We start from the raw sequence: 12,068 nt of genomic DNA on the forward strand, positions 1-12,068 counted from the left end.
TTGAACATGGCTCAGATTTCACTGCTATATGCTGTATTCTCTACAGGCAGGCCATGTAAGCATAGTCATTGTCGGTGGTTTGCAGCTTTGTAGATGCTATACTTTGAGACAATAGATTGTATATTTTGCTATCCCGATGCTGTTATAAATGTTTTTTACGTATCGTCTCCTGTCATATGAGATTTTACCCATTTTTTTTTTAATATAATATCAGTCTTACTGCTCTCTATGGGATTAAATCACACAAAAACTGAACCTGTATACAGTTAAGAGTTTATTTCATTTCCATAAAAAAGATCTCTTCAGTAGCCTTAATTGTTGCTTGTATAATGCAACCCAAGTAGTAAGAAGGCTTTAGCGCTGGCAGCTTGCCAATGGCTATAAAAATGTTATTCATTGATGCAGGGGCACTGCATTATAGCAAAGACATCATGCAGCCTTCGTATGAAAGCAATATAATAATATTAACCTACAACAAATTTCACATTTAATCCTGATTGCTACAATGACCGATGGAGAGCACATGATGCGCTGGGCGCCGGTTAATAACCAATTTCACATTGACACTTTCACTGAATGACCAATGTTACAAGTGTGGGTCTCACCAGCATCTGGTGGTGGGTTTTTACATAAGTCGCTGGACATGACACTAAACTTTACACTGAAGACTGACCAGTGTGACCTTCTTGTAAAAAATGGGTAAAACGCAGCTTGACTTACAGTTGGGAAGCAAGGCTGAGGAGCTGCCTCGGCCTCACACTGTTTCAGGTAATCTGCCCAGTCAAAGTCTGGACCCTGGTATCCTGTACATGATAAAAGAAAGGACAGAAAGAAAGCATGAGTGATCTATTCACTGTCATTCCTTAAGTTCTGGTATCACTGGTAACTGATAAAATAAAGGGACAACATCAGATAGTGCAGACCTGGTGGGGGGCTGAGAGGGACCCCATTTTTGAGGCTCCACTGAGCAGGGAAGATCCCTGGACTGTCTCTGTGACACAGAAAGGACCTCCCGGCACTCTCTGACTCATCAATACCACATAGGTCGTCCATCTTCACCAGAAAGTACTGCTCATTGAACACCTGGTTGTGGAGAGGAGGTTATAGAGGGACATTCTTAATTGACAGCTATTCACCGAGTCAGACTTATATAAATTAAAGGAGATCTACTAGACCGTGTGATTAAATAGAAACATTGTGAGTTCAAAAAGATATCGTTTCAACCACATTTGAGGTCTTTTAAGACTCTGCGGTTATCATTTTCTAGCTACAGAATTAACTAATTAAAGACAGTGTGGTTATAAAAATATTACGCATAAACAACTATTGCCAATAAACAGCAAACAGGAGTGAAACAATGCAGCATAGGAGAGACAGATTTGATAGGAAAGTCTGTTACCTTGGTGACAGTGGCAGGCCTGATGGAAATAGGAGCAGCAGGGTCAACAGCCTCCAGTTTCATTCCTTCCTTGAAACAATGAGGAGCAATGGCAGGCTGATCCTGAGACACACACACACACACACGTAGAGTCATTTCCAAAACCTCAGCTCTTAGAAATGTTTCAGCACCCAGTTGGGAGGAGAAGGTCACAAATCTTTGCTCATTGCTTAATAATCAAATCTCAAATCTGAGTGATATGTTTGGGTCAGTTAGAACAAATAGGAGCACAGTTGGCAGTACCTTACTGAACTCTGCAGTCAGAGCTTCATCCTGAGGCAGCTCACTGATCCTCTGTCTCACCTCCTCCCACTCTTCCTCTGTCCGCAGGGCCAACAGGTCTGAAGCAAACAAATACAAACAAATCAGCCGCTGAAGAACTAAACCTGACTTCCAGATGACTGGCATATAATTTGATTATAAAAGAAATGTTTAATGAAAAGGTAAAACGTACTGATTCAATTTTTCTCTATGCGGTTCCTTATTTGAATAACAAAACCTATATGCCTGGACTTCTGTGTGTCAGCTTTTTCTTTGTGCTGGACCCCCAAACAGCTTGCCACAATTAATTATACAAGCAGACAAAAACTAAAACCAAAACTAAACAAAAAACTTTTTTTCAACTACAAAACACATTAATGTCTTATCACAAGACGCTGGGTTCCCGACAGCCTTATACAGAAAATGACTTGCACAATTAATAAGGCTGAACTTACCTTTCATTACATATATAAAAGCATCACATCTTCCATATTCTTTCATGAAAAGCTAAAATATATGATTGTGATCAGCTTAATGCACCACTACTGCTCACTACATTCTATTAACTTGCAAAAGCACAGTATCCAGGTACAATCCTAGCAATACAAGCCTGGCATTAAATATCAATAAGTCTTCAGCTGTAGTTGTACCAGAAGGAAGATCAGCTTTGTCAGGAAATAGATATAGCCTCCAGTTTTTCTTACACCTTGCATATTAACAAACTTTATTCACTTAAGGAGCATTAGCAGCCCTGAAAACAAGGATCAATCTAACCCTGCATGGAAAATCTATTTCAAGGTCTAGTGGGATACCATCACATTTTGGATATTAGTTACTTGTAATTCATCACAATGCACTTGTCAAAGTATTGCAAAATGTTAATATAACTCACATAATGAGACAAATAAAGAAACATGACATAGAAATGATTGAACGTAAGTAGGTAATAAACATGAGATAGTATGATAATAAAACATTAGATCTGATGCAGTGATTCTATCATAGGATTATTTAAAATAACTGGCCATGCATCCACCCAGTTGATGATTGCCCTGTGAATTCTTCATGTGTCCTTCCATCAGAAACTATTACTCATGCATGCTTTGGCAGTAAACAGTGAAATCTAGAGATCATTTTCCCTTTATTTTTGGTGTCTAAATATAAAAATCTGACCCGTGTCAGAGCCACTGACCTGAGGGAGGCCTGAGGGTGCAGCCATGCTCTTTAGCCCAGCCTGGTGGGTGGAGGCGTGGGTGGAGATAAAAGAGCCAGAGGGTTGCAGGTGTGTCTGGGAGGCCCTCAGTGCCTACCAGGCGCAGCTTCAGCCTTCCTCCGACATTCTCCTCTACCTCGGCAGCCCAGGCCAGCCCCAGGTCGACGCTGTCCTGGAGCTCCACGTAGCAGCCTGCACACAGAAGCTCCACCGGGTCTCTTCCGCGCTGTGGCTGCGGGGGAGGTGGAGAAGGGTGGTAAATGAGAAGCTGATAGCACACACATTTACACAAACACAAATGAACACACGCCTAGGCAAGGATAGGAATTTGTACTGGGAGAGAATGAACTGCATGACTAAGTGGCAGAACTGAAGCACAGTCACTGAAAGCTAACTAATGGCTCTAAAGAATTTCACAGGCTGTTCCTACACTGCATTTGCTTTCAGCAGCACAGACTTGGTGCTGTAAACAAAAGCTCAGAGCCTTGTTTTTTCTAGACTTGGGACTTTAGTTCAAGTTGACAATTCCAATGGGCACCTTCAGTGTGAACTGTATTTTTGCCATTTCAAATGGGCATAACAAACCCACTTGGTGCTTGGAAAGAAGTCAACACTATATAAGCTACAAGTAGCAAATGACAGTAAAACAAAACATAACAGTTCCACAGCGTGTGTGTGTGTGTGTCTCAACAATGCAGAGTCACAATTGGCGATTCTGATCACCTGAGGGTATAAACTGTCAACAGGGTGTTTTTCTAATGTCAGTTGTATTTACTGAACTTGCTTCACCACTTGAACAGTAATGAGGAAAGTCTGACTTTATTATGACAACCTCAACTGTTTTTTTTTACTGCTTCATGTGTTTTTTAAAGTTGTCAAATTAAATAAATCAGTACTGATGCAGGAGATTGTTCTTGCCACAGAGACTTGAGACACCCCATTGTGGGTGTGAGGAGGAGAAGGACAGCTGCTCCGTTCCCCTGCCTTACCAATTCCAGCAGGCTGGCAGGCGCACTGCACTCCTCGGCCAAGGCCTTTTCCAGCAGAGCTTCCCAGTCCTGGTGCTTCTCACGCACACCTGAGGTGGATCATACACACACACAGACAGTTTTTTTTTTAATTTACCAACCAACTAGGTGGGCTCAGGATCACACAAACACTACTCTGTCTGTCACCCTAAATCACATCAACTGTAAAATAACTACTGGAATTATTTGACAAATTACGACGGAGTATTAGGGCCAGACTAAGAAAAAAATATATTTTATTTTTTGGGAAATTACAATTTACGAGAATTAAAGTCATAATTATTATGAGAATAAAGTTGATATATTACGAGAATAATTTTTATTAATAATACAGAAAAAAAAAAAAAAAAAAAAAAAAAAAAAAAAAATATAAAAAAAAAAAATAAAAAGAGCAGCTCAACCAACATCAGCCTCAGCCTGAAGCCCAGCAGCTGCTGTTTGTCTCAGTCGTACCGTACCAGTCAACAGTTAAACTAACGTATTGATCATTCGTCGTATAAACAGTTAATTGACTTATATTCTCGCCTAATTATCTATGACTTATTCTCGTAATGTTCCAACTTTCAATCCTCGTAATGTTATGACTTTATTCTCGCAGACCTAATATTATGAACTTTCATTCTCGTAATTATGACTTTATCGTAATATTATGACTTTATTCGTAATATTATGACTATTTCTTGTAAATTTCCAACAAAAAAAAAAAAAAAAAAAAAAAAAAAAAAAAAAAAATAATATATATATATATATATATATTTTAGTTTAGGCTTAGTATGGCCCTAATAAAAAAATAACACATTATTAAATCTATTATAGTATTTTGTATTTTGCTTTTAGATTATTTCTTTGTTTTAACAAGTTAACAAATATAGGTGTCAAAGTGCTAATTAGGTAGCATTAATCGAAAATAAACAGAAGAAAAACTGTGTAATTGCTTCAGAACGTTGAATCAAAAACTGCAAAGCTTTTTACCATTTTCCCCACAAAACTATTCCTCGTGAAGCTAGAACATTAGACACAAGCGTTTTATCTGAGACAACTGTGGCAGCAGAAATATTCATTACTCCTTGCTACACTGAACAAAAGTGCAATTACTTAGTTCAAGCTCCACCACTAAATAGCATTCTGAGTACATGGTACAAAAAAATTGGTGGCAGAGCCTGTCCTTGAAGCACTCACGGAAAAAGAAAAAAATGCCCCCAAAAGTAAAGTGGAAGCACTAAATGTGTATCAAACTAAAGTTACACAACATCTGCAATTTATCAATAAAACTGATAGTAAGAGAATTTGATTTACAAAAACAAAAAATTATATTTGGCACCAGACCAACTTTTGTTTTTATCAGTCTATGTTACTTTTTTAGTGTCCATAGGCAGATTACAACATCCACTACACCTTTATCAGAACACCATGCCAAGACCACCCATGCCTCACCCTCAGGGGCCTTCATGGTCTTCCCATGCTGGCGGCTCCAGCCCAGCGGGTGGAGGTCTGCCGTCATGATGTCACACCAGAAGTCGGCACGCCGATCATCCTGGTATCCCTCGTAGCGCAGCAGCAGCAGCTGGCCACACGTGGTGATGATGTTGGCCACCCAGTAAGGACTGTCAGCTTCTGAGCGCACACACACCTCCAGCTTCATGCCTGGAGTCAGTCCTGTCTGCAGGCCCTGGTCCACCTGAGACGAGGACAGAAGAACGGATGGAATCATTAACTTGATTGGCACACAAAAAACAACTTAGTGCACAAAGACAAGAGGAGAGGAGAACTTTTAATCTATGCTATTATTGGCTTTTTTCTTCCAGTTTGCAGCTAAGTATCACATGTTAAAACTGTTATCTATAGAAGCTTTGTTAGTTACTTCTGTGTTTATGCTTTACGACTGGATGCTTCTAATCACATTACTCGGGGCTTTACTAGCTGACTCATTCCATAGATCTGAGTCATGCCTTCAGATTTAGTTTGAAACTAAAGAGCAGTTACTTAAAACTTAGTAACAAATAAGAAAAGGTAAAAGTAATTTAGCAATTGATTATGTATAGCTGGTACAAGCTTAGCTGATCTGTGTTATCTGTGAAGGTTGTCAGCACCCACATGTTTGAAGGCATGATGGGGCACAGACACGGCTCCAGTCTCCTCCAGGAAGTCATCCCAGTTAAAGTCAGACACATCCTGGGCAGAGTCTCCATCTGGAACACACACACACACACAAAACACATTTTTCCAACCTGCTCTCCAAAACATATTATCTTACTCATTTCACGCAGCTGTTCACAGAGTAGTTCTTACCAGACTCCAGTGACTCCTGACTCATGCTGGTGCCCCCTCAAGGCCAAGACTAGCAACTCTGTGGAGAAACAGAAGAGGATTATTATCCTGCGAGGGTAAATGAATGAGTGCTGGTCCAAAACATAGAAGTGAAAATGTCTCGCTGAGCCGCCTTCCTCGCAGTCTATCTGCAGCACACTATGCTGTGCCCGGGTTTAATCAAATCACCATCCGACGTCTCAACAGTACTCAGTAAAATCTGAACCTGCTACTGTTTTCGACAACTATATGATTAATAATGAGACGGGTGATGCCACTGGCGTGTAACGGCCCGCTCAGCAGTTCACAAGCCAAACTGTATCAGCAGAAAGTTACCAAAAAAGTGTGAAACAGCCACCTTCATCCGGCTGCCATAACTACAGTACACCACCTAAGACACATCTATCAGCCAACAGCTACAGATGATAAAAACATTATCAGTCAACATTCAAACACATTAATATAGCGGAGAAGGAACTTTTGGTCAAGCTGCAGACGAAATTCAACAGACTTAATTTACAAACACTGCTTCAAGGCCAAAATGAAACTATTTTGCATTTGTTTGCATTTTTTCAGCCACTCCAAGGCCTTGATAATGGAGTTGTAAAGATACCAAATCCTTGGTTAAATTTCTACATCAACATTCAAGTGCCTCTATCTGATTTAAATCAATACAAAAACACAATAAGTGGTGAATAAAATCTCAAATGACATGCTGCACATTTGTCATTCATTTGGGGTGGCACAGGCTACCACCTCCATAACACACCAGATGGTATGTGATCGGCGGGAAATATATTAAACTATGCTAATCTCCAGCTCCACCACTACTTAAGAAGCCCCTTTTGGATGATGGTGTACCTTTTCCTGCCCCGATGTGAAGATTTCAAAACAGTGCCTTGACACGAATGTGGACACACACATCAAGCTTTGACACATCAGACAGACCCGCAGCATTGTGACAAGCAGATGAAATATGTTAATACAACAAGAGAGATGGCATGAATAAGAAAGAGGGGAGCGCGGGGCGTGACGACAGTGGAGAGAGCGGTGTATGGGATGCGGAGGATAGCTGCTCTGTCACGGCAGCTCCATTCAGCCGGCCTGTCAGGCCCGTCTTTGTCACATCTGACGTCTCTATTAAAACCAGGGCGAGCACCAGAAACCACCCCCTCCCGACGGCCGGACTGCCACCGCGACCCCCGTGCTCCGCCGGGATCAACGCCACCTTTCACCCGCGACCCTGCCCCAGACTCCCTCTGTCTTTCTCCCCCTCCCTGCGACGCATACATACACGCCAGAGGGCCTTATTGTCCCTGGGGGTCACTCTCCAAACATAAGAGTGGAGGAAAAAAAAGAGCAGTGGAGTAGAAAGTTTAAGCTGCATCTTGACACCTGATGCTGAGCTTACATATTAGATCATTTAAGAGTTTATGGTGGGATTTTAAGTTGATTCTGTTCTGTATATGTCTACCTACAAACTCCTGGGGCCTTGTTCTGCAATCGATTTCATGGCTGTTCTATGTTTGTGATGATTTCTGATGCAATTCAAACAAGACCAAACTGAATCAGCCATTCTCAAAAAGAATAAAACAGTGTCTGTTTATCACCTCTAAGATGTACATCGATTACAACACAGCAGAGAAATATCACTTGATAGTTCAAAATACGAGCTGTCAGGTTTCTACAGCACTTAACTTTGTAGAATAGCACGGCCTCTGCTCGTACGGGCAGACAGGAAGAAATGCAACTTCCCCTGTTTCATACGCAGTGTAAGTGGTCTGTGTGTGGACCACAGCTAGCTGCAGTCTGCCTGAATCTTTCTACACCACCCGAGACTGACTGAATCTGAAAGAGAAAGGATGAACACACACCCACACAAACACACACACACACACACACACTCATAGAGAACTGAGATCCACACTACATCCTCTTTACAAGCACTTACTGAATCATATTCTTATCAGCACTTAGCATCCAATTGACTATTTCTAAACAGGCCTTCCTGAACCTCTGAGGACCCTGGGTGGGATAGGCAATCTGACAAAATACACATTCTCACACAATACGGCTTCTCCGGGAAATAAAATCAAAGTCAACTTTCAATAAAATGAAATCAGTTGCTGAAACATTTCCCCAAACACTATTTAATGTCATCTGCTGATCACCAGTAGACGACATTACATTATAAGAACTAATGTAGCGGAAAATTAGTATGTCCTCCTGTTAGTGTCTATATTCAAACATAAATAAACCCATTTTCAGAGGTGCACTTATTTGCTTTTTATTATTATTATTTGCACTGGTGTTATACCATGGCGTGTTATTCATTTGTGTCACTAAAAGGTTAATGTCAACCAAAGCACAAAAACATATTTTCTCACTCACTTATAGTGCTATCGAGCCACGCAGTTAGTTTTGGTTTCATGGTGCCAGTTTGGACGTATCAGTCTCTGAAATATCTGCCTTCACCCTAATACAGCTGAAGTGATTGGAATTTGTGAAACTCTAAATAATCAATGATTCTCAGTGTGAACTGTTTTTATAGGAACTATTTCTTTGGTAGAAATTAGAGCAGCAATGATTAGTTGATTAATCAATTAGTTGCCAACTATTTTGATAACTGATTATTTGTTTTGAGTCATTTCTAAAGAAAAAGTGTCTCTTTAGTCCTCGACGGCAGTAAACAGAGTATATTTGGATTGTGGACACAACAAGACCTTTGAGCTGGGGGCTTTGGACAACAGTGATCAGCATTTTTCATGATTTTATGGACCAAACCACTAATCAATTAATTGAGGAACTGATCGCCATTTGAATCGATAAGGACAATAATCTTTAGTTGCAGCCCTGGTTCTAATGAAAACTGTTCACAGTGAAGTCTGTGGATTACATTGTTTAACAGGGACACTGTTTCTGCAGAGAGATTCTGCTGTTTTCAATGCTGGGAAATAACATGCACCCCCTCCTCTAACGCGGTCAGAACCATCACTGAATGAAGTCTTGGCACCATTAAACCAAAACCATGTGGCTGATGGGTCAACAGTAGGCTACTATAAGTAAATATGAGGGTTTTTAATTGTACTTGAGGTAAATAACAGCGGAGGTAGTTTTACACTCAATACAACTCCTGATAACAGTAACCGAAACCAAATGATTGTGCAGCCCAGTGAAGGTTCCTGTCAGAGGATGACTTACACCTGCCAATGCGTTTCAACTAACTTTAAAAACAGGCTCACTGTCATTAATACGGACATTGTGGCTGTCAACAAAGGGACGCACTGAAGACCAAGCAATGGGAGCTGGCCTGTTCAGCGCATTGTAAATCCACGGGCTCTCTCACACTACTACTGTCCACTGCTACACCAGCTATAACTTGCAACCAAACGGGGCTGCTGACAGGACAAATCCACGTTTCCTCCACACAGCCTGCAGTTGCAACAACGCTGCCGGCGGATCACTCAAGTTGCACAATGGGGAAGTTAAGAGCCAGAAGAAGAAAAAAAATAAGGTTGCAATAAGTCAGCGTGGGAAATGACAGCAACATATATATATATATATGACAACAACAACATGACAACAACAACAACATGACAACGTCCCGAGCATCAGCCCGCTCATCAGCTGGTGGAAGCGTACTGAGGCGGGCAGCGTTGGTGAAGAGATGAGTTTATTTAGGCTGTTTTGTTTGTTGAGAGCTACACGCGAACACACGTCGGCTGAGGTCGTGCAACCTTCATTATGTAAGACTTCGACATTATAAATGTACGGAGTTGTTCGAGGGCAGTTCGCTGGAAATGTCCACACAATCCTCGAACTGAAACTAGCTTAAAGGTTGCACTGCTCGTACGGACTAACCGCAGCATTCAGAAACAGAGATGGGCCATTAACGCAACGGCTTTGCAGAGAGAGAGGGAGAGAGAGAGAGAGAGAGACTACAGCGCCGACGGTCTAACTTTCACTCTGAGGAGAACATCACAAATACCGACTGAGAAAATTATTTAATTGCTGTGTAATAAATAAACATGCCGTCCTAAATGAACAACGACCGTGCGGGACTCGTTGGACACATGGTAAAATCGCCTGTGTCCGAGTCAAGTTACTGAACGTCACAGCTTGAGCAATAAGAGCAGGCTGACGAGCAATAAGGGCGCTTACACTCGACCGAACCCGACTCATCTTTTTGAGAGACGGGAAAAAAGGCGAATGCGCCACCACGGTACAAAACACCGTTAGGGATTTGTAACAAACAACACACAGTATGTGAATATTTAGTCGCAAAATTCGCCCCTTACCGCTAAGTAGTTTTTCCAAGTCGGTTTTTAGATGCCGTTCCTCTCCGCCTGCTCGCTCGCAGCAGTGTTAAGCTACCGTGAATAAAAACCGGGAACCCCGGTTGGACGTTTCAAAATAAAACGCGTGTAAGAGCGGGAGTTGCCGCCGTCGCCTAAGCAACAGCGAGACTTTCCGTGCCGAGGGTTAAATCGCGAGACTTCCGGTGTCGCTCCGGCAGCGTCGCGCTAGCTTGACGCAGTTCTCGTCCACACGACCTCATTCCAATATGGCACAAATGGCCACTGCGCATGTTCTGCCGCCTATATGCCTCTGAGCCCGGCTACATCACACTGACTTCCATCTTCACACACACAATAAAATATCACACAACCAGAATCAAGACCAACATCTGTAACACGCGCAAAACAAAAGGGAAAAAAAGCAGAATGGTTCCCGTTTGTATTCATTTTACGAGCACACGAGGGTTAACCCCAGCAGTCTTTAAAGGGGGTTCATCCCCAGCGGAATCAACACTTAGTTATTGGCTGACATACAATTAATTGCACATATATAATCGACCCAGTTTCGATAAGTGCGCTGCTTTTTGCCACGAAAAAAACAATTCGTTTTTGAAGGAAATAGTCTATTGGTTTTGTTATTGAAGATGACCTCGAGTTGCTTAATTCCCCCTTTAATATTAATATGTGTTAAGTCAATAAAAATGCACAAAAAAGGCTGAATGGGCAACTACTTTTTTAAATAAATCACAATTACGCCCCATCATAATGACTTGATAAAATCAGTAGTGGTACGGTACTTCTGCTGCACAAGGATCTCAAGTCGGGTTTTTTGGGGAGGAGAGGGTGGGAGAAACTGCTGGAAATATGCCTTGACACTGTGAGTGCAACGCTCAAAGTGCATCTATTTCGTACTATAAATATGCTTTATTTATTAAATGTGCGTATTTGTCGTTTTAAAAAGGCGTTTCTGGGATCCTTGAAGCCTAATCTGTAGCCTGAAACAGGTTTTGCCGCTCATTTGGACCACATATAGGCTACTGACTCAGATAATCCTCCACAATAGACCAGCCCTTCGGATGCCTATTATAACAAAAGAAAAAAAAAAATCCGCGTTTTGCATGCGTTGAGGTGGAAACCGTACAATAAAAACGGGCTGGAGAAAAGCGATCGGATCTTGCCTGAACAGTCGAAACAATCGGAGAGCCATGAATAAATCAAAAGGGAGGCTGGCATTTACTCCCAAATTCATTCAGTCATTTTATTAAAGTGTAGCGCTCAGCTGCTCTCTCTAGAAGCTTACAAACAGAGGACTATGCAACTAATATCAGCAAATTAGGCTCAGAAAAAGCATGCATTTGTTGATTTGTCATTTGGATCATGCTTTTTAATCTGACAGCTGTGTAGGGTCATTTTATTTTTTAAAGGTCTACAACTTTAATGCTGAATTGGTGTGGAAGGCTGTTTGCATGAAGGCAAATTACTCAATAACTTGAACAGGTTTATTGCTCAGTGCACTTCGCTGT

At 41.5% G+C, this 12,068-nt stretch overlaps 1 protein-coding gene across 1 annotated transcript in view; it reads right to left on the bottom strand.

Moving 5' to 3' along the window:
• sfmbt1 (Scm like with four mbt domains 1) overlaps positions 1 to 10,645 on the bottom strand; it is a 17,898-nt gene extending 7,253 nt beyond the window's left edge. Inside the window, exons 1-10 of the mRNA XM_035661520.1 lie at positions 10,546 to 10,645; positions 6,230 to 6,287; positions 6,035 to 6,129; positions 5,375 to 5,618; positions 3,902 to 3,990; positions 2,892 to 3,144; positions 1,682 to 1,779; positions 1,400 to 1,501; positions 924 to 1,083; positions 721 to 803 (exon numbers count right to left, since the gene is read on the bottom strand). Of these exons, the coding sequence (XP_035517413.1) occupies positions 721 to 803; positions 924 to 1,083; positions 1,400 to 1,501; positions 1,682 to 1,779; positions 2,892 to 3,144; positions 3,902 to 3,990; positions 5,375 to 5,618; positions 6,035 to 6,129; positions 6,230 to 6,254 (1,149 nt within the window). The 5' untranslated portion in view covers positions 6,255 to 6,287; positions 10,546 to 10,645. The remainder of the gene's footprint in view (positions 1 to 720; positions 804 to 923; positions 1,084 to 1,399; positions 1,502 to 1,681; positions 1,780 to 2,891; positions 3,145 to 3,901; positions 3,991 to 5,374; positions 5,619 to 6,034; positions 6,130 to 6,229; positions 6,288 to 10,545) is intronic.
• Between the last annotated feature and the right edge of the window lie 1,423 nt (positions 10,646 to 12,068).

The sequence above is a fragment of the Morone saxatilis genome, unplaced genomic scaffold (assembly GCF_004916995.1).
Source record: "Morone saxatilis isolate NCDOM2014 unplaced genomic scaffold, NCSU_SB_2.0 Contig18, whole genome shotgun sequence".
Lineage (NCBI taxonomy): Eukaryota > Metazoa > Chordata > Actinopteri > Moronidae > Morone > Morone saxatilis.